Raw genomic sequence first — 24,855 nt, forward strand, 5'->3', positions numbered from 1 at the left:
AATAACTAAAAACAATGACAACTGAATACTAACATGTGGTGAATACTGTGATACTTTGCCTATCATAATGACTTAAAATATTTTTTCCCTCAAGAATGAATGACAAACTTATTTACTTATTCTTATTTCTAAAATATAGACTTTAGGTTTCAGAACTGCTTTAGGTTTTCAACGAAACTGTGCCAAGTTCCAAATTCCACCTTCCCCTTCACCTTGTTCAACCTCATGTACATGTGTACATGAAGTTTCTCCTATTATTAGCATCTCTTTTTTTAATTTATTTTTATTGTAAACAAATGGGGTACAACTTGTTTCTCTGGTTGTACATGAAGTACAGGCGTACCATTTGTGTAATCATACATTTACATAGGGTAATGGTATTTGATTCATTCTGTTATTTTTTCCTTCCCCCCACCCCTCCCTTCCCTCTCCATTTACGTAGCATATGCATTATTTTAAAAAGCACACTATACATAATAGCTGAGTTGTTAGCATGTAATATCAAAAATTCCCAAATTAATTGTTGTGATAAAAATTTTCAAATCAGCCAGGTGTGGTGGCACATGTCTGTAATCCCAGCAGCTCAGAAGCCTGAAGCAGTAGGATTGTGAGTTCAAAGTCAGTCTCAGCAACTTAGCAAGACCCTGTCTCTAACTAAAATACAAATAAAGAGCTGGGGATGTGGCTCAGTGGTGAAGTAGTTAAATGCCCCTTGGTTCAATCATTGGTAACAACAACAAAAAAATTACAAATCACGTTAAGTGCACAAGTTATACACACACACAGAAACACCTCATCTTTTTATAATATCAGCAGAATAATGTTCTGCATATTTCCTAAAATATACCCACATATCCACGACAGGTCAAAACTATATTATTTTGATAATCCCATGTAGATTTTTATGACCTTCACAACTAGGATTTTTATTTTATTATTTCCTTTTTTGAGACAGGGCCATTCTGAATGTAGTGAGTTGAAATCTCAATGTAGTTTTGCTTTGCATTTCCCTGACTGCTAAGAATGTTAAACATTTTCTGATATATTTGCTGCCCATTTGTATTTCTGTTCAGAAGTTTTTGTTAATTCCTCTGTTCATTTATTAATTGGGTTATTTGGTTTTTTGGTGGTAAGTGTTTTGAGTTTTTTTTTTTTTTTTTCCATGTATTAATTCCCTTTCAGAGAAGCAGGTGGCAAAGATCTTCTCAAATTCTGTAGGCTCTTTCTTCAAGCCCTTAATTGCTTCCTTTGCTGCTCAGAAGCTTTTTAATTTAATGTTGTCCCATTTATTGATTCTTGGTTTTATTTCTTGGGCTTTAGGGGTCTTTTAAGGAAGCTGATATCTGGGACAATGTATTAGAGTGCTGAACGTATATTTTTTTCTAGGAGTTGCAGAGTTACAGATCTAATACCTAGGTCTTTGATCACTCTGAACTGACTTTTGTGTAGAGTGAAAGACAGAGGTCTAGTTTCATTCTTCTACACAAGGATATCCAGTTTTCCCTGCAACATTTGTTAAAATGGCTATCTTTTATCCAACGTATGTTTCTGACACCTTTGTCAAATATCAGAGGAGTATCTCTCTGTGGATTTGCTTCATTAAAAATTAATTACACACAATTAAAAACACACAATCAATCCAACTCTTTGGGAAGCAAAGAATCTGGCAAGTATTTATGATTTAAAAACTGTTGAATTGGGGTGTTAAGAGTATCTGATCCTGCATAAAGTCACTTCAGTCTTTCCATAGTTCACTCAATGTGGATATTGACTGCCAAGGTGAAAAAAGAGTTTACCTGATTTGGAGTGCTAAACAATGCCCACACCTAGTAGCACTATTGGTGAATTACGATCTCAGTAGTGGCTGAACACAGACAGAAGGCCAGCAGTTCAACTAGTCTGAAATTGTGGATGGGACTGAAGCAAGACTCTTACTGATAGTGGTAGAATATACTTACACATTGGGCAGTGAAAAATTACGTAGCATACACATGTGTGTATGTGTGTGCTCCAGAGCAACCCTGAGATTACAAATGTGTGCAGGGAACAGGAGGGAGAACTCATGTAATAAGAGCAGGGCACATACGAATATGGCCAGAATACTGAATGCACAACATATGTACATACCTATCTATCAGTACAAGACAAAAGTCTGACTACTGATAATCTGGGAGCAAACTCTTGTTCAGTTTTGGCTAACTACTAAGATGAGAAGACACATGGTGACATGGAAAAAGCCAGGGTTTAAAATAAAACTGAGAATAAAAACAAAACTCAGAAGCATCAGTGGTTACACAAATAGAAACAGATGGCAGATTTAGCACATGGAAGTTCCTAAATGAAGAAGCAAGTAAACAAAAAAAGCACACTATCTTTAGAGGAAAAATCAGAACACAGAGTTTGTGTGTATGTCTACATACATCAATTAAAAAATACTGAAGGGGTATAAAGAAAAAGGAATATGAGATTTATGGCAGAAAAAAATCTGTAGTCAATAAATATCATCTTTGAGTAACTGCAGATATTTGATATAGCACAAAAACAACAAAAAATCAAAAAGCAGCTCATATAAATATAATGAGAGACAATGGAAAAATAATTTAGAAATTAAAGAATGATGGGCTGGGAATGTAACTCAGTGGTAGTGTTTGTCTGCTATGAATGAGGCTTTGGGTTCAATTCTAGCACTGTAAAAAATAAGAAAACTAATAAATAAATAAAATTAAAGGAGGATATGACAACAATGAATTGACAAAGAATTTTAAAAGGAAAAATTGAGAAAGAACCCAATTACATTCTAGAGTAGAACATATCATGATTAAAGTGAAAACTTCAAAAAGGCTCAAGAGCAGATTCATGATAGCATAAAAAAAATAAATGAACCTAAAGAAATATCATCAGAAATTATCCAATTTAAAGAATGATAAGAAAAAATATTGAAGAATAGTTCACAGAACCTCAGAATCTAGAGGGATACCATCAAGTGTGCCCACATAAATGTAATGGAAATCCTAAAAGGAAAGAATTGAGAAAAAGCAGAAATATTGTGATTGAAGTCTCCAAATTGATTAATAACATTAACATACACAAGTAAGTAGCTCAACTGAGCCCAAGTTGGATAAATACCAAGAGACACTTAGATGCATCATAATCATTTTGATCTGCCTTAAAGAAACAGCTTATCCTTCAATTGATGATTTAATGCACAGGAAAAAAAAAAGAAGAAGAGCTCTGGATATGACCAATTTGTGGGTTATTCAAAAGACTCCGTTAACATGTTATTTCACACTTCTTTTCTTAAGTACATCACAGACAGTTGATGTGCAGAGGACAGGAGGGAGAACTCATGAAATAAAAGCAGGGCACATATGAATATGGCCAGAATAGTGAATATAGTTACAGAGCAGTAACTATAACCCTGTGTCATTGTATTATGATACACGTAGATTTAATGTGTGCCAACAGAAAGGGGGAAAGACTAGATATATACCAGAAGAAATATTCTATAATTGACTATAATCGAGTAGGAATTTATCTAAGGCAGAATATGATAAATTAAGATGTACACTATAATCTCCAGAACCAACACTAACAATATAAATAATAAAAAGGCAACAGTGAAAATGGTAAACTAAAATACAGATTTAAAACAAAGATAGTAATGAAAAAAAGAATGAGGGGCTAGAGTTGTGACTCAGTGGTAGAGAGCTTTCTTGGAACGTGTAAGGCCCTGGGTTTGATACTCAGCAACACATATAAATAAATAAAATAAAGTCCATTGACAATGAAAAGAAATTAAAAACAAAGAATGAGAAAGAAAACAGGCAAGAGAAATAGTCAGCGAATAACAAATTAATTACCAAATGAATTCCAAAATATTATTATTGCATAAAATAGAAATATTCTATATACTCAATTTAAAATCCAGAGATTGTAAGACTACATAAAAAGCAAGATCTAGCTAAAAAGTCTCTAAGAGAGAAACAACTTTCACTCAAAATCAGAATGAAGTATAAACTAAAAGGAGTCTAGGGATATAGCTCAGTTCATAGAGTGCAAGCCTGTCAAGCACAAGGCCCTGGGTTCAATCCCCAGCACCGCAAAAAAAAGAAAAAACTAAAAGGAAATATAAAGATATACTATTAGAACTATAACCAAAAGAAAGCTGGAGTAACTAAAAAGAGATTTAAGACAAGAAACAAAAGAGACAAAGAAGGATATTTCATAATGGCAACAGGGTAAATATTTTAGGAAGAGATAATAATCATAGGTGCATATAAAACTACCAACAGTGACTCAAATTTATGAAGCGAAAAACTGATCATTTAAAGAAAAAAACAAATCTACAAAAACAATACTTGCTGGTTGTAATATCCTTTCAAAATTAATTCTATTAAACATTTAAGGGGCTGGGGAGATAGCTCAGTCGGTAGAGTGCTTGCCTTGCAAGCACAAGGCCCTGGATTTGATCCCCAGCACTGAAAAAAAAAAAAAAAAAAAATTTAAGGACATACTGCCATTTCTTCCTAAATTCTTCCAAAAATAGTAGAAAAAAACTTCCTAACTCAGTCTTTGAGGTCAGTATTACCTTGATTTAAAACCAGATAAGTCTATATAAGAATACTGTAAACTAATATTCTTCCATCAACAGAGATTAAAAAAACTCCCTGAAAAAATAGTGGACAGACATCCAGCAGCGTATAAAGAGGATGACACAATATTACCAAATGGAATATATCCCAGAAATACAAAGTTACTTTAATTAACTATTCAATAAATTATATAAAATTGGTTAATGTAATATTCAATACTTAAAGCATAAAGTACAAAAACTAATTATTAATAAATTCATAAATGCATTTGGCAAAATTCAGGAAAAAATCATAGTAAAAAGTCTCAATAAACTTTGAATAGAAAGGACCAATCTCAACCTGATGAAGGACATTCATAAAAAAATCCACAGTGCTATAGCTTGGATTTTTTTTTTTAAATAAAAAGAGGGTCTTGCTATGCTGCCTAGGCTGGTGCCAATACATGCTTCTACCATAATATGATATCTTACCATAATATGGCCCGAAACAATATGGTCACTTATTCTTGGATTTAAAACTCCAAAACTATAAGACAAAATAAATCTTTACTCTTTATAAGTTTATTATCCCAGGTATTTGTCATAGTAATAAAAAAGTAACACTCAAAGCTAACATCATATTTAATGCTGAAAGATTGAATGCCTTCCTCATAGAAGTAGAAACAAGATAAGCATGTGTAGTCTCATAGGTCTCTGCAATGCTACACAAGAGATTCTAGTCAATGTACTGAGATAAAAATCAAAACAAAACAAAATTAATACCATTCGAATGGTAAAGAAAGAAGTAAGACTGTCTTTAATTATCTATAGTATGATTCAGAATATAGAAAATCCCCAAAGAATTCAAAATAAAAATAATTAGTACTAGCAAATAAGTTCATCATGATTCAGGATACAAGAAAAATATACATATTTCAACTCTGTATTTTTGTGTAATAGGAATGAAGAATAAAAAGTGAACACAAGAAAATAATCTCATCAGATTAGCATCAAATAAATATATGGGGAAAAAATTAAACAAAGTTCAAGATTTCCACACTGAAATCCATAAAATATTGGTAAAGACTTAAATGAAGTAACATTCTATTTTTCTAAATTCATAGATCCAAATATTCAATGTTGTTGAGAAAGTAACTTTTTCCATACTGAACTACAAAATAAATGAAATTTGCTACAAATTCTTAACAGGTTTTTTTCTTTGAAAATTGGTAAATGGATGATAACATTTTATAAAACTACAAAGGATAAAGAATAATCAAAATAATTTCAAAAAAGAAAAAAATTGATGATATTTATAATCTAATTTTAAAATTTACTAAGTTACCAGTATGATCAGGAATGTGTTGTACAGACACTACAATAGGCACATAGATCAATATAAAATTAACAGTTTGGGGAAAAAATTGTATTTATGGTGAACTGATTTTTAACAACAGTGCCAAGACAATGAAATGGGGAAAAGTATCGTTATTGGAAAAAATAATAATGTGACAACTGAATATCCAAAGGCAATAAAATTAACTTAGGACCTTATTTCATACCATATTTTAAAAACTATCTCAAAGTGGATCATAAATAGATCTAAATGTACAGCTAAAACTCTGAAAATAAAAATGATTCATAAAAGAAAACTGACAAACCAGATTTCAACGTATTTAAAAATTTTATGTTTCAAAAATTAACTATTAAGAAAATGGGTTGGGGTTTTAGCTCAGTAGTGAGGCATTGGGTTCAATTCTCAGTACCACATAAATAAATAAAGGTCCATTGACAACTAATATATATGTAAAAATATATATTTAAAAAAAAAGAAAACAAGAAGATAAACTGCAGCCTTGAAAGTAAATCGTAAATCCAAAAAAAAGATTTGTATCTAGAATCTAAGAAATTCTTACAACTTGAAAATAAAACACCTCAAAAATAGCCAAATGATTTACATAGATGTTTGTCCTAAAGATAAATTAACCGTTAATAAATAAATGAACATCATTACTCATTACAAATACAGAAGTTGCCCATACAATGAGACACTACTATGTACCTACTAGATTGGCTAGATACCAAGTGTTGACAAGGATGCATGGAATATAAATCCCTAACACACTGATGATATGTAAAACCATCTGGAAAGCAGTTTGACAGTTTCTTGAAATACTCAACATAAATTTACCATACAGCCCAGTTATTGCCCTTCCAAGACTATCCGTGATCAATTAAAACATTAGCCCATATAAGCATATGCACACAAGTATACATAAAAGCATTATTCACAACAGGAAAAAAAAAACTGGTAACAATGCAAGTATGTATCAACTCATAAGCTAAGGAACAAAATGTGATATAACCATACAGAGGAATGTTCCTCAACAATAAAAAGGAATACACTATTGATACATGCTACATTGAGGGAAAGCTTCAAAAATGTTACACTAGATAGTCAGATTCAAATGACTATATGTTGTATGGAATCCTGCTATTATATTAAAATGTTCACAAAAGGCAGCATTTATTTAGGGGGGGTACTAGGGATTAAACTCAGGGGTACTCAACCACTGAGCCATATCCCCAGTCCTATTTTGTATTTTATTTACAGACAGGAGCTCACTGAGTTGCTTAGTGCTTCGCCTTTGCTGAGGCTGGCTTTGAACTCGAGATTCTCCTGCCTCGGTCTCCAGAGCTGCTGGGATTATAGCCTTGTGCCACTCCACCTGGCAAAAAAGCAGCTTCATATGGATAGAAATTAGATCAGTGGTTTCCTAGGGTTGGAGGTAGGAGCAGAGAATATATACAAATGATTAGAAAGGAACTTTTAGAATGATAGAAAAAGGCTGAATTTATATTGTGATTAATTAATGAAAATGACTCAAGTGTACACTTATAATGTATTGCTACTATGACATGTAAATTATTCTTTAATAAAAGTGAAATTCATTTTAAAAAGTATTTATTTATTTTTTCAAAGGGCAATAAAGAAGGAAATAGCCAAGCCCAGATTCTGATTTTCAGCAGAACTTCTATAAAGCTACCAGAGCTGCCATCATGACCATTATAATATATCCCACACTTTCTCTGGCATATTCTGGCCACTTCATATTATTTCCAATGCTCTTCTTTGGCCCTCAGAGGTCATGGAATTCCCATTTCCTAAGATAACATTCTTCTTCCTGTGTAACTTGGGAAAGTATGATTTATAAAATAGTGAAAGTTCACATTTGCTAAACAATGTGAAAGAGTTTTTAACAGGTTTTTAACAATCTTCTTACTTTAAGATGAAAATGAATTTTTACAATGCTAACTCTACATGAAACACAATAAAATAGTCAAGAAAGAAAAGGCTGAATTTTTAAAATTTCAGTACTTGCCCAATTGTACATAATATCACTTTACATAATGAGTATTATGGATGTATGTGCATCTATGAATTAATTATAAAGTACTGTAAAAACCGGGAAGAAAAAAAACAAAACAATAATTGTCACCATGAAGAGTGATTTTTCTTCTATATATTTCTCACTATCCAAATTTCCTTTGATAGGAACATATTGACTTTATAATCATTAAAAAACACATTTTTTTCCCAGCAAGGTGGTTCATGCCTATAATCCTAGTGGCTTGGGAGCTGAGGCAGGAGGATCACAGGTTCAAAACCAGTCTCAGCAACTTAGTAAGGCTGTAAGCAACCAAGTAAGACCCTATCTCAAAATTAAAAAAAAAAAAGGGCTGGAGATGTGGTTCAGTGGTTAAGTACCCTTGATTTCAATCCCTGGCACCAAAAACAAACAAACAAAAAAACCAAACCAAAACAAACAAACAAACAAACAAAAAACCACATTTTTAAGGTCTTATGGTCATATAAACCAAATAGAAACATTTTATTCTAATAACATTAGAAAACACCCTTTACAAAAATTACTCCAAGTGGATCACAATCAAATGTAAAATAAAATGGTGAAACTTTAAAAGTACCTGGAAAATAATAGAAAAGTCTAGATAATACTGGGTGTGAAAATATGACACCAAAGGCACAATACATGGATCAAAGAACTAGTAAGCAGAACTTCACAAAAATTAGAAATTTCTGCCATGCAAAAGGCACTGTCAAGAGAATAAAAAGACAAGTCACCAACTGGGAGAAAAAACTTGTGAAAGAACTCTGATAAAGGGTTATTATCCAAAATATACAAACTTAGAACTCAAAAGGAGAACAAACTACCCTATCAAAAATAGGCCATTGGGGCTGGGGTTGTGGCTCAGTGGTAGAGCGCTTGCCTAGCATGTGTGAGGCACCGGGTTCGATTCTCAGCACCCCATATAAATAAATGAGTAAAATAAAGGCCTATCAACATCTAAAAAATATTAAAAAAAAAAAAAAAAAAAGGCCAAAGATCTTAACAGACACCTCACTAAAGAAGGTTTACAGGTAGCAAATAAGTGTGTAAAAAGATGCTTAGTTGAGTAATTTCACATCATATGCCACCAGGGAAACACAACAATAACACATTACGCACCTATTAGAAAGGCCAAAACACCGACAATACCAAGTGCTACAGAGCATGTGGAACAACAGGAACTCTCATTCATCAGCAGTGGGAATGCAAAATTGTACAGTTACTTTTTCTTCTTCTTTTTTTAGAGTTTTATGGTTATACACAATAGTTTGGTTCATCCCCAAAAACTCATACATGCATGGAACCTATTTCAGTTCATATACAGCTACTCTGAAGACAGTTTGGTGGTTTCTTACAAAACTCAACATACTCTTAGCACATGATACAGCAATTGCACACTTGTCCAAAGGAGCTGGAAACTTAAGTTCACACAAAAAACTGCATATGGATGTTTACAAGTTTTATTCATAAATCTTAGATGCAACCAAGATGTGCATCGAGACAATGAATGGAATATAAATCACTATAAAAGCTTAACACTAAAAGAGCTGATAAGCCACATAAAACATAGACACTTAAATGTACATCAATAACTCAAAAGAAGTTGATGTGAAAAGGATACATCTTATATAATTCCAACTATATGACATCTAGAAAAGGTAAAACTCTGAAGTCAATGTAAAGACCAGTAAATACAAGGGGCTGGGGTGGAAAAAGAGCCAGAGGGATAAATAAATGGAGCACAGAGATTTTTGAGGTAGTGAAAATACTATGTATAATACCGTAATGGTAGAAATATGCCATTATACCTTTCTCTAAAGTCACAGACTGTATATCACTTGGAATGAGATCTAAGTATACTATACATTTTGGATGATAAAGATGTGGCAATACAGGTTCATCAGTTGTAATCAATATAACACTCTGATGGGAATATTAATAATGGAAAGGCTATGCACATTAGAGGCAGGACATGCATAGAATATCTCTCTACCCTACTCTTAATTCTGCCATGAACTTAAAACTTTCCTAAAACAAAATAAAGTCTTATGAAGAAAAGGGATCAGGAAAAATATGACAAGATATTAAATTTGCCATGTTTATTTTGTTTTTAAAATAAGGGTGTGTGGTGGGTTAGTAACTGAGAAATTGATAAGCAGGAATCAATGTACAATGCAAGGTTACATTTTCAGCCTTTAAAAGCTACAGAACCTACAGCTAAATAAATTATGGAGCTAGCTGGATGTATGCTACTAAGAATAATGTATGTGGCAATTCTCATAACTACATTTAGGTAGTTCAAAAGCTTAATTTCATTTGTAATATATACATGATGGTTTCTAGGGCATTTGTATAAAAACATCATCATCATCATCAACAATACAACTGGAGTTCTTTTCTGAGCTTCCTCTGATTCCCAAGGAATTCGATTCACATACATCGTTTTAAGGATTAAAGTCAAATAAGCTGAGTGAAACTTGAAAAAAATTATGAAAGTATATCATCTTTCAAAACAAGTGAAACTTGAGATTATGACACTATAAAGAAACCTAAAATGGTGTGTGTGTGTGTGTGTGTGTGTGTGTGTGTGTGTGTGTATGTATATTTCACTCCTGTGAACAAAAATTACATAGAAAAATAGCCACCTTATTTTTCATAGTTGCTGAATAACTTTCCCATCAATTTCTATTAAAACATACTAAATCCAAAAACAGCAAAGTTTTAATTTATCAATGATCTCAATATTCTATTTCTGTCAAAATATTTTATTAAAGGCATAGGCAACTCTTTCAAAGAAGAAAAAACAAACCTCTACTAGGCACAGTATAGAAACCCATCTGCTTAAAGGTGTTGGGTGGATATAGCAAATTACATCTGCAAGGCTCACTGCAAGTGCTCCCTAATGAAACTCAGAATGTTGATTTTGACCCAAACACTCTAACAGATTGGATCTGGCTATAGGAGAGATCATTTCTCTCTTTCCATGGCAATTGAAATCAGATGACACATTTCAACAAACAGTCCCTTATTTTGAACTTCAGAAGTTCAAGTTAAGTATAGAAAGAGTTTTAAATCTATAATGATTACTCTTCTGGTTCATCTTATTAATCATTTCTGTAGTGCTTTTCTTTCATTTTCTAAAAGTTATTAATTAGAAGGAATTCTTTTTCAATTATTTATGGATCTTAAAACAAATTACGAGTTTATGAATTATTTTTTTACTCTTCTATTCTCCTTTCAGAAACCAGAAAGTATTTACTATGAACAGTTTGAAACTTGATGTGGTCTACAAGTATACAGTGAGCTACTCTGTGCCATGTGCTAGGCTAGATGATGGGAACAGAGCAATGAACAAGACAGGTAAAGCTTGCCATCTCTTCACTGCAGTAGTGTAATTAGATGCTGAACAAAAATAAATAAAACTGGGATAAGGGATGTAAAGTGATGCGCCGGGTAAAATGAGAATAGAGAATTGTGGGACATGATTAAAGAGAGATACCATGCAGCCTGAAGGATGAGAAGGAAGCTTAGAGAAAAAATTAGAATGGAGGCAGCCATATTTGTAGTGTGTTAAAACCCTGTAATAGAACAATGGTATGTTAGTCCAAAGAACACAGAAAAGTTTACCAGAGCTAGAGTTGGGCAACAGCTTGCAGCAGGACAGTGGCAGGAGGTATGGTTCAGGGGGTGGGTAGGGTCAATTCTCACTGGTCTTGTTAAAATACATTTACCCTAAGACTGAAAGGGGCATGATTTTCAGACTTTGAAAGTAAATTACTCTGCACAGAAAAGAGAAAAGCATTTGAAATTTCTTTGATCAGGAAAGAGGGACAGAAATGAGACAGAAAGAGAACTTTTGTAGCAGAGTTGCTAAGTAAGGGTTCAAAAGCACCAAAACATCTAGGAGACTAATTCTCATTTTAAAATTTATTTCATATGAAGTATACCAGTGCCACATCACCTATAGGAGATCTTCAGTAAACTCTGTTTGTTTTTATGTGACTCAATTTGACAAGTGAATTAAAAGAAGTGGATAGTCTATGCCTCTTACAGAGACAGGTTCATATACAGCATTCCAGGGAAATCATGCAGAAAAAAACAAGAAGATAAAATATATCTGAAAAAAGCAGTGATTAGAAACCAGGCCCTTGACCTTGGAAAACATCCTTGCATATCAACAATTGCGACATAACATCATTTATTGAGCACTTACCATGTGACAGATATGTTTAAAGTTCTCAATATTACCTTCATTTAATCCCTTCAACCCTTTGAAAAAGGTACCAAGTAATAAACAAGGATTCAACCAGAAATATAGATTGCACTATTTTCCTCAAAAATACCAGACAGCAGGCATCCTATGTGTCTAGTTCAAATCTACATTCCCTGTGTCTACTGAATGTTAGGTGCTCAACAGATATTTGTTAAATGAATGGGACAGTTGGGACTGGGATGAAAAAGAAATTTTTTTTAGAAAGTCTAGAGGATTGAGCAGGATAAAGAGGAGAGATGGGGAAAGTAAGTGTCAGTCTAGGTTACAGGAATTTTAAAAAAAAGTAGAAATGTTTAGAATTCTGTGTCAAGCAACCCTTCATCCATAAAGATAAAGATTATTGTTCAAATCTTACTGAAATCAAATTCATGTCGCTTTAACTTATCTCAAGATACTGAGAAACTTTAAGGCAGCAATAAAAAGGTATCACTTTATTATATATTTTTCTGGGTGCATTCACAATGATAATCCTGAGTAATTTTTTAAATAATTGAATTTTGTGATCTATTTTCTGCTGAGATCAAACAAATAAATATCATATACCAAAATATTGCCACCCAAATAAAAGTGTTAGGAATATACAATCTTAGTTACATAGAGAACTAATCTTTGTGGTTCATTCCATCATGATTCTAAAAAACTGACTTCAAACAATTATTATTTTAATAGACATTTAGACCTACAGAATGATTATCCAGCAAAGCCAAAAGAAAAGAACAAATAATTTCTCAGGAGGTATGAAGCAAACAAACAAAGAGAAAAAAGGAGTAAAAGTTTTTAATAATGATCTTCAAAACTATCAGTCTACAGGGGATTAATACCAAAATTTTTAACAAATTTGTTTTCAGTAATAGAATACAGAAGAGTCACTCAAGTCTATTTTTGCTTAAGTATCCTAACTTGGTTCCTATTGCTTACAACTACAGAATATCAAGACACATGTGTACCTAAGTTCCTTTCTCACTCACCTGGCTATCTTAAATAATAACTTAAAAAACTAAAGATTTCTTGTATCAGTTCTTCATTTTCTATTCAGTCCTCAAGCCACCATCATCTGACTTGTATTAGTATCAGCCTTCTGAAAGTATTGCAATAAGAAAAAAGAGTGACCTAAAATTGTCAAATTCTTTTGATACTTTTTAGTCCTTATCATATTGAGCAAAAAATACCTATTTTGGTTGCAGCAATGAAAAAGCTGACTAACACACCCTTGTTATAAGTGGATCCCATTTAATTTGTCACTATATAAGTGACACTGCTCTCTCTCCATGGTTTTCCTTGCTATCATTCTGTATTTACAACAATGACACTCTTTTGAGTTCTGGATCTATATATGTAGCAGCTCATCAGATGTATTTACCTAAATGTCCCACAAGTACTACATAATGTGCATCAAAATAAAATCATCTATTCTGCCTTGTACACCAAAAGTGACCCTTTTTTATTATTAATCATAATATGAGCTATAAAATAGTTATTCAAGCTAAGAAGCACAGAGATACTCTTCATACTTTCCTCTCTTTCACTACTCATAACTATTCCAGTAACAAAGTTTAGACACTTATCTGTAAATCTCTTAAATATTTCCTTATTCTACCCAAATCTTTCCCAGTTACCACTATGCATACTGGATCTAACAGCCATGTTTTACTCTAGATAATTTTTAAAACTAGCTGTAATATCTAATTAATCTCCATGCCTAGTTTTCCTATTTTATCCCACCCATCCACCCATCTCCTGTACTTATAAACAATTGCTGAAAAACAACAACAAAAAAGCAGGATATATAACAATAGCATTGAAGTAGTAGACTGGAAAGGGGTGGGGGATTTAGAGTAGGGGATTTAGACATTCCATATCTGGTTGTACATGAATGACTGGAAATATTTATCTATATTCTGAAACCAGAAAAATTACAATGAGGGGGAAACTCATTACAAACCAAAAAGGAATATGCGAATAATAGAGGATATGACAACAGATAAGACTTATCACAATTTTTTAAACATGGAAAAAGTACATAAAAACAGCAAGTGACTGAGAACATAACAGACAAGCCATAAAGGAGAAATGTGCCATTAGTCCCTTGACAGGTTTCAATATTCAACATATGTTTGAAAGAGAATGCAAGAGTTATACTAAAACCCAGAACATTTGAAAACTGGTAAAAAAGAATATATACTTCCTTTCTGCATATACATATAACAACAAAGACTAGATAACTTTACATATATATGTTAAAGGATTATATGCCCAAATTTTTTATAAACATCCTTGAAAATAAATAAAAATAAATTTATGGCCATTCATAACAAGTCAATATTTATAATTTTTAAGACCTAAAGAGGATTTTGAATATCTTGAAATACTCTCTTTTCCTGAGGGTAGGTTTGGCCAGTGAAAATAACCACATAGTTTAAAAGTCGTTTTACTTTATGTTTCACTGTTGATTATACAGTCATCCTATATTCTCCAAGGGAGCATGAAAAATAGTACTAAGTTTCTACTTGATTCTAGCCCTATCTATCTGGTAAGTGATTTTTTTTTTTTTAAGTTTAAAATCAACTAAGTTGTTGTCTATCTCACTTCCAGAAGAAAAATTCGACAATATAATATTGTAAGCTCTAAAGATAGAGACTTCTGTAGTTGTTAAGTCATTTATAATGTATTTGAAGAACGAGATGAAAATAAACTTGCCATACGAAAAGGAAAAGCTATAGCCCTTTGCACAAAATTTTGTAGAAGTAATGAGGATTTTAAATGACTGATGAAGAGATAAAGAATGATGGGTAGTATATATCAATCCTTTATAAAATTCACTAGACAAGGGGAGGCAAAATATTCTCATGATATCATTTAAAAGAAATTAGAAGAATTCTATATATAACAACATAGTAGACACAGATCATATAAGTGATCTTTTCAGTAAAAAAACAAAAGTGCTGATTATATACTTAAACCTATATATTACATACTATGATTAAAATTTATACAGTTTATTTTCCTCCCTCCCCCTCTCTCTCTCTCTCTCTCTCTCTCTCTCTCTGAAATTCATTAATAAATATCCTAAAATAGTAAAGCCTTTCTAAGGTCAGAGACTGAGGGAAGACATAAGCTCAGGTAAACAAAGTAAATGACTGAGGCACTTCGATGCTGCTAAACTGAGCATCCATATTCACAACTAAAACAAATTTAAGATACAATATAGTCCACTTGTAGTTCTGAAACTAATGGAACAAAAAGCTCATGTGCAAATAGTTATAATGTTAATGTTAGGGTCAACTAGAAAAAAAATTTGTCCTATTCTTCTGCTCTCTGTATGACCCCTTCACACAGGCTACCAGAAAATTTAACTTTGAATATAGGAAAACAAATAATCACAACCACAACTCAGCCATAATTTATAAGAGGCTGTAGCTTGAATGTTTATTATTTAGTGATACAGAAACCTTGAACCAAGAATTTAGTTTCAAGTGATTCTGACGCAATAATGCCTCAATATATCAAAAATAAATTCACACATCCATTAAAGGAATCTTACAGGCTGTTCGTCAAAAAAAATTTTATAGTAAAATTTCCAGTGAAAATAACCCCAAAAATGAAACAACCTACAAGGAACACATGAGCAATACGAGGCACAGCAGGCAACTGTCAATAGATCATAACAATTTTTTTTCATGTACAAATAAATAAAAGGAAGCTCTGAAAATAATTATTTTTTTTTAAAAAGATTCAATGAAAACAATATCATAAGAAAATTTAAATTCAATAAAGTACTATAAAGTTTCAAAATAGGTAAACTAATTCATGATTTTATACATCAAGATACTATTTATGTCTGAGGAAAAAGGGACTGGAAAAGAGCTAAAGATTTTCTGGAACTATTCTTGATATTGATTCAGGTGCTGGTACCACGTATAGGTTCACATTATGAAAATCACTGAAGGTGTACACTAAGTGCTATACATTTTCTAATCTGAAATATTAGACTTCAATAAAAGTTTATGCAAAATCAGTGTACGACTTTAAGAGTAGATGAAATATAACTAAAAAGAAAATTAATGAACTTGAGAAGATTAATGAGACTAACCAGAATGCATCCCAGCAATATAAAATGACAGTGGTCACTCAAAAAGTTAATGAAAAGCAAGAGTCAGAGCAACAGCATCAGTGAGGATAGAAGTAAGTATGAACAAGAAATATATAAAGGAAAATACCTTTCAAAAAGGAAATTAAAAAAAATTATAAAGGAACTCAAAGATAGTTTCAGACAAATGCTAATATCAGATCCCCATAAAAAGGAATTCTAAAGGATGTACCTATGGTAAAAATTAAAATATCTGAGCTGGAAGGAGGAATGGCTGTGAAAAGGAATAAATACTAGGGTTCTGGCATAGGGATCAGCAAATAATGGTCTAAGATCAAATCTGGGCAACCATCAGATTTTGTCAATAAAGTTTTACCGCAACACCATCATGCTGTCATTGATATATTGTCTGCAGCTGCTTCTGTACCACAAATCACAGTTGAGAAGTTGCAAAACAAACTAAAAAATGATACATTTCCAACGTCATGACTCTTTACTGAAAAAGTTTTCCAACCCTTGAACCAGTTATATATAGGTATGTCAAATTAGCCAATGATATTATTAAGAAATACTGATATTTTAGGAAGTTATAATTAAAATAAATAACAATAATAATCAGGTAATTTGGAGAGAAGCATTAAATTAAAATACACTAAAACTCATGTGTTATGCAGAAGGGGGATAAACAGATTGATTTACCATGTGATTTAACAAATTAATTATGTATACTAATATTTCCAGTATTGCATTTTACTTTTTGGAGGTATGTTAATTTCTACATCAAAAAAAGTAATAATAGTGAGGGAATACTTTCAGATAAAACACAAAAATGTGCAACTACAATATATTAAAAGAAAATCAGCAAGAAAGTAAAAAGACAACCCAGAGGAAGGGAGAAAATAACTGCAAATTATATACCTGAAAGTGGTCTAGTACACAGACATAAAAGAACCTTACAGCTTTAAGAAACCAAATAATGTAATTGAAAAGTGGGCTTTAATTTAAGTTTTTTAAATGAAAAGCTGAACAGAAAAAAATACTTAAAACAATATACAAAAAATGAATAAGCACATAAAAAGATGATCATTAGGAAGATACAAATAAAAACCATGTGATACTATTTTGCTGCACCTAGGATGGCTAGAACTAAAGCAACAAAACAGACAATTAAAAATGGTGACAAAGATGGAGAAATTAGGACCCTAATGTACAATTACAGATTGTAAAATGGTGCAGACAAGTTGGACAACACTGGCAATTTCTCAAAAGGACTTAAAATCAGCATACTATTTTAACAACAGCAACACATTCACATCAATGTTTATAGCAGCTCAATTCACAATAGCTAGATTGTAGAACCATCCTAGATGTCCTTCAATAGATGAATGGATAAAGAAACTGTGGTATATATACACAATGGAATATTATTCAGCCATAAAGAAGAATAAGATGATGACATTTGCAGGTAAATGGATGAAGCTGGAGAATATCATGCTAAGTGAAATAAGCCAATCCCAAAAAACCAAAGGCCGAATGATTTTTCTGATAAGTGGTTGATGATACATAACAGGGACGGGGGGAGGTAAAGGAATATTGGAAGAAGGATGGATTGTGTAGACAGAAATGAGGGTGGAGAGGGTGTGGGAGAAGGAAAGGTAACACAATGAGACAAATATCGTTACCCTATATACATGTCTGAATACACAAACGGTATGACTCTACTTTGTGTACAACCAAAGAAACAAAAGTTATATTCCATTTGTGTACAATGAATAAAAAAAATTAAAAATAAAAAGCAAAAAAAAGCTTAAATATAAAGTTACCACATTACCCAATAATCCCCCTACTAGATATATACCTAATAGAAATTAAAACACAATCATGTAAAAATCTATAAAAGAATATTTGTACCAGGATTATTTATAAAATACAAAAAGCAGAAATAACACAAATGTATATCAATGATAAAATGTGTAAAGAAAATGTGACATATCCATACATGAAATATTATTTGGAATATTATTCACTTGTAAAAGAACAAAAAAATTGCTACAACATGAATGAACCTTAAAAATCATGGTATATGAAAGAAACCACTGTCAAAAGATCAGATACTATATGATTTCATTTATATGAAATGTCCAAAATTCAGAGAGACATAAAGTAAATTAATGACAGCAAGAGGCATGAGAAGAGGAACAAGATGTGGCTGCTAAAGGTTTAGTGTTCCTTTTTTTAGGAAATAAACCTGCTCTAAAATTCCATAGTGGTGATGGTTGCATACAGCTATGAACATAGTAATGATTACTGAATAAAATACTGTAATAATTCTGTTACATGTGCATTATACTTTAAAAATCCGTTCCATGTTACATTGTTAAATTTTGATAAAAATCCAGGAACAGTTATTTTAATCTTACAAAAATTATTCCAGCATTTGAAAAACAATTAGGGAGCATTCCATAAATCACTTTGTAAGAGAAATATAACCTTGATCCTCTATACAATAGCTGTGGTAATAATAAAGAATTCCTGAAATCCAAAAGGAAATAGGACAGAATGAATATATCAAAGATACTAGAGAAAGAATCCTTGTATCAAGAGAAGGACTATACAACGACTTGAAAAAAAAAAAAAAAGAGTTGCCTTTAACCATTAGAATTCTATGATTTTTGATGATGATGGTATTTAGATTGTGAATACAAACCAAATTTTAAAGAGTAGAATCCTTTTTACTTCTTATGAGAAAAAATGGATTTTAATGGAAATTTCAGAAAGGAAAGAGAAATTAACATCAAAGTTGGAGCCAATAATTGCACAGGCTGTCTACTCTTCAGTGAGAGTATCTACAGTAATTTCAATGACATCAGGATTCATACACTTACACCCTAATAATACGAACAAGGTGTTGACCTATTTAGCACTGTCAAAAATTTGAGCCTTGTTATTAAAATATAGATTCACATTATTTACTTTGTGACTCAAAACTTTCCAAGGTTCACATTTTGTTTGAAATGAGTATGTCAAAGTTCAAAAGGGTATACACTTGCAACAGAAAACACTGCAATGTAAGAAATCAAGAATGTACTGGAAAAAGAACCATGGTTCTAATCACTGCACAAGTATCTACTTTGTGTCAATAAATGATAAATTTAAAATTACATTATGCCTGATGTAAATAAGATATTAATTCTACTACTCATGTATAATATATTCATTCATAACTCAAGTGGCTTTGATTAAGATCAACCCTTCTTATCATTCTTAGTTCAACCTAATGCAAACACAAAAAAACAAATTTCTTCAAGTTAATGTTAGCAATTATATTATATTGCACATATACTTTAATAGACAATTCAATTTTATCTATTAATATATAAATATGACTAAAAGATGAATGTCAATAAATGGCATCACTTCATTTATTTAGGTCAAGAAAATCATTCAACAAGAAGATGACTTACATATATAATGACATATTAAAAGAAACCTAAACATACCAGTAAAAAGTAAAGTATTAATCCTGGGAAGATTTTTTTTTTTAACATACCTTCTTCCAGAATAGGTCGTGGGATAACAAATGGAATTTCCTGAAGAGGTTCCATATATTTGTGACCAGCACTGATAATCTTAATTTGAGGCAAACAGAGGACAAGTGTTCCTGGCATGCTGGTTTGTCCATGATACCAACTTCTTACTGTTCCAGGAATGTCACCAGATACAATTGTACTTGGGGAAGGCAGGCTATCATTTGGAATGAACACACAACAAGACTGAACTTCAAGCTAGAAAAGAAAAACAGAATGAAAATATTTTTATTGGACTAAACATTCCCTGAACACCTAATATCTGTAACAGAATAAACAGACAAACCAAAAATGAAAATGTGTCCTACATATGTCTTTATGAGTTACATTTTACCCAAGAAACACTTGAAAAGGTATTTTTTTCATGCTATAAACTTGATCAAAAGCACCCAGTGGCATAACATGAAAATATATTTGCCCTTTTACAGTTCTTTCCAAGAAACATGATTCAGTTAGAAAAATGTCCTGGCAAAAAAAAAAAAAAAAAGGTGAGAAAATGCTCCTTCTCTTCCAGTTCATTATATTCTGTTAACACCAACCAGATAAGGCCTTAGAGTTGATTTTAGTTTTAGAAAAAATAAAGCTATTTCTGCATGAATCGGGCCCTAACATTTTTACTTTACACACTAAACTATAAGAAAAAAAATGATTCAAACATTTGATAGCTCTAGACAATCATTAAAGTACAAATTTATACCACATATTTTCTCTTTTCCTATACACAAAGATTCAAGTGTGTGTGTATGTGTGTGTGTGTATATATATATATACAGACACATGTATATATATATATACGTTTATACACACACACAATCATACTTATATAAAGCAGATATGTGGAAGTAATTCTAAAGAAGTTTTTAAAAACCAAAGCACTATTTCTTGATTTGTTCATTTTTCAAATTATTGCTTCAATTTTGATTTCCTATGAAATTTTTATGCTCCCTTTAAAAACTACTTAAGTATAGTTACTTAAGTTGTGAGGTCCTTAAGACTATGTAAGCACAAATCAGAAACTGAGTTTATTTTGAGTTCCTAATTCCAAAGCAATGCTGATTAAAATCTATTAGTCTGAGCTCTCACAAAGCAATACTCTGCTCAAATTTTATTAAATTGCCCCACCAGCCTAACGTATTTGAATTATTTGTTAAGCAAATACAAACTATAACCCTGATTTTCTACAAACTATTTGGCATTTAAAAGTGCTATTTGAAAGTATGAGAAGAAATATTTTTGCTTGATAAATGCTTGGATATGCTAGGAAGTTTCAAAGAGACTTTTTATTTCATAAAACATAACTAAAAGAATATCCCTTCTCTAGGGCTAATATACTCTCAAAGGATTAATATACTCTTTAGTGAGGATATAGTCATATGTAATAGGTTTAGAATTCCTTGATATGATAAATGATTTCCCACCCTACTAATAAGCAAACCTATTTGTGCTTACTTTACATATATGGGCAAAGACAAACTAATGAATTCGGTGGAGAAAAATACTGTAAAATTTTACAAAACTAAATGCTTTTGTTCATAAAAGCTCGTTAGTTTAATTCTAGAATTTTATCTTGCAGTTTTGATGATTACACTGTGTATACTAAATAGTTGGTTTAAGATCACATATTTTATTCATTCTGAATAGGTATTATCTCAGATATAATTGTTTTTAAATGTTTTAACAGATTTCATTAATGTTAAATTGCACAATTTAAAATGACACATAAAGTGCATATTCTCTATCAATTCTATTAATTTCTATATATAAACATGAAGTGTAAAATATTTAACACTTCATAGAGGTACTGATGCTATACTGAAAAATGCTCTCAACAACCTGCGGTCATTAGTTTAATATGCTATCATTTGCAAACATACACATCTATGTCTGTAGAAACAAATTTTAATTGGCCAAAATTTCCAAAATCATAAAACATTACAAATTCCACTATTTCAAAATTCATTTTTTCCATCAAATTTAAACAGTTTGAGCAATGTACACAAAATCAATAGCATAATGGCATGAGCTATGCAATGACTCTAAATGATAAACATTCTAAAATATGATATATGTTGTCAGGATTCCTTTTATGATAAGAATCAAAACATAGATATAATCTAAATTGTTCAAAATTATTATAAAGTTACATTGTTGATATATACTGAAGTTATCACATAAATCTTTTTACACTTTTAAAATAACTGTTAAACTATATTCTAAATTTGTGGTTTTAATGTAAAATCTTGAGTGATTTATAGTACTGAATATAAATCTGCAGCAGTAAATTTTACATTAATGTAAGGATCTGACAATCCAAGGGAAAGAAAATGAAGTAATCTGCCAGTAAGAAGTCCTCAAGCTGGGGGTCAGATCATGTTCATGGAAACCATCTGGTTGGGACCCTCTGAGCCACACCAAACACAAATGATCTTTTAAAAAAATATCCTATTCATTAATGCATCACAGCTGCACTGAGTGTTACTTCATTTTTCCATGGCAACATCCTTTCTGTTTCAAGGATCTTGTTTCAGTTTTGGTAGCAACGTGTTCTTTTGCCAATATTGAACACATTCATGTGTTAAAGTGAAGGGATTATTACAAATTCTTGAAGTAGAATCACCTCTATTTTGGTTCCTATTAGGTCAAGGGCAGCATATCAAAGTATCACATACTGAGGATAATAAACTAATAAAGTAAAACTATTTGGTATTTTTATTTTAAGAAAAGAAATTCACTTAAAGTTTAAAGTTTATCTGCAATTTGAAAAGACAGATGACAGTGTGTTTCTCCTCCCCTATATATGAGGTTTGGGAAAAAGCTTTTTCTTTTTTCTTTTTTCTTTTTCCTGATTTATGTGCTATATAATTGGGTTGCAAACCAGTTTTAAAAAGCAGAGGGTAAGTTTCATTTACACAATAATCTGAAAATCTTTTCTTTTTCTCCCTCTTCTTTTTTATTTTTTTTTTTTGGGGGGGGTGGTGCTTGGAATTGAACCCAGGGTCTTGTGTATGCTGAACACTCTACCCCTGAGCAATACTGTCAACTTGTAATTAGAAAACCTTAGTCACTGGCCATCATAAAAATAATTCATTTATAAATGTTTCTAAATGCTGTATCATATTTCTGCCTTTTCAAGTAACATTATTATTTTCTATTCCCAAATAACATATTCCTTTTTATCTAAAACCTGAAATTTTAGTGGCAATATTTTACAATATTTCTACAAAATAAGATATCATATACATGAATGCATTTTATTCTTCGGGGAACAGTTTCAAGTGAAAAATAAAAATAAATACTGTAGTTTGTAGTTGATTCATATTTCTTTTATTCATGGATTCTTTAGTGCACTAAGCTGAAAGTCAGTTATACAGAAACAAAATGCACTTTCTAGTCCTCAAAGAGCTTAAAATAGGAATTTTCAGTATTAACATCCTTATAAAATTCTCACTAGAATGGAAGCTTTGTACAGTCAAATGACTGGTCTTTTTTTGTTCCCGCTATAGTCTTAGTAATTGTTACAGTGCCTAGCATGTACTAAGTAGTCAATAAATAATTATTAAATAAGTGAACATGATTATCATTATCATCAGATATTAAAATAATTCCTTCATGCATGTTGTTCATAATTACATTCCACAAAGTCTAATAGGGTAGTTAATAAAACTGACTTGTCAGTCAGATGGGTTCAACAAATCCAGTTGCAGAAACTTTGACAAGTCTCCATGACTTCCATTTCCTCATCTATAATTTGAGGAAATCATGGCATTGCTATAAATATTTATGTGGCAAATGTTACCACAACATTTTAAAAATAAATATAGTCAATAAACAAACACTAATATTCTATTATTTGTCATGTACGATATACTGGCCTTTATGGATTTACAAAAAATGTTCACAGTACATTAAAAAATACCATTGATCATCAATCAATGTATGTAGGGCTTCCAAAATAAGGAGTATTACATTTATATTATGATAAATATATAAAACTAACCCAATTTATCTACCCTATTTAAAAAATTTTCACTGTGTCATGAAAATATTTTGGGTAAGAAATCTAAATAGAGTCATCTGGGGTCTTCAATAAAAAAATCTCAAAGGTGAACCTTTGTTATCTTCCTTTCCAGACTCATTATTATAAATCAGTTTATGATAAATAAAACTTTTTCTATAAAATTTTGCCAAGGGAAGACATGAAAAATTGCCTAGATTTGAATTCCAGATTTCTTCCTTTTAACAAATTACCACACAATGGTTGTTACTTGTTCAATTACTATAAATAAGAATGTTAAGTCTCTGCAAAACTGCCAGTGTTAAATGTTTAAAAACTTGCTTTTATAAATAATATGATGAGAGTTCATCTGTCTGGCCTGAAATATCTACTCCTTATTTGATGCTGAAAATAATTCAGGGAGTTCATGGAACATCGAGCAATATGATTACTTCATCACTGGTCAGGCTCCAGATGAAATTTCCTAGGAAAGAAAATTCAATTGGCCTAGCTTAACTGGTTTATGGTGCTTTGCCTGAGACACTATGATACTCTAATCAGAATCACACAAAATGTGGGAAGTAGTCCCCTAAAGTAATAATACAATTATTAGCAAGAGACCAGGATAGTTCAGAGACTACCAAAACCCAAAGCAAATGAACAAATGCACGCTAAAAACCCACTAAATGCTATAAAATAGAAAAATAACGTCATGAACTTCAATATATACAACCAAAAAGCAAAACAAACAAACAAACAAAAAAGAGTCTGGCAAAAACAAAGAAAATTATTATTCTTTCTTTGGGAATTCCAGGCCAGAACATTTCTATTTTATCAACTACATGCCACAACTCATTATATGCCTGTGGAATAAATATATAGTCTTTTGAGTATAACAGATAGGATCTTTGCTGATGAGGAGATAGAGAAAAAT

General features: G+C 31.5%; 1 protein-coding gene across 6 annotated transcripts in view; it reads right to left on the reverse strand.

The window, feature by feature from the left end:
* Positions 1–24,855, reverse strand: part of Vps13b (vacuolar protein sorting 13 homolog B) — an 829,431-nt gene that overhangs the window by 390,773 nt on the left and 413,803 nt on the right. For all 6 annotated transcript variants that reach the window (XR_007108524.1, XR_007108523.1, XM_047551787.1 and 3 more), the window contains exon 23: positions 19,891–20,125. Coding sequence is in view for 4 of the 6 variants with exons in the window: in XM_047551787.1 (XP_047407743.1) it covers positions 19,891–20,125 (235 nt within the window). In the remaining 2 variants the exon portion in view is untranslated. The remainder of the gene's footprint in view (positions 1–19,890; positions 20,126–24,855) is intronic.

Source organism: Sciurus carolinensis, chromosome 1 (genome assembly GCF_902686445.1).
Source record: "Sciurus carolinensis chromosome 1, mSciCar1.2, whole genome shotgun sequence".
Classification (NCBI taxonomy): Eukaryota; Metazoa; Chordata; class Mammalia; order Rodentia; family Sciuridae; genus Sciurus; species Sciurus carolinensis.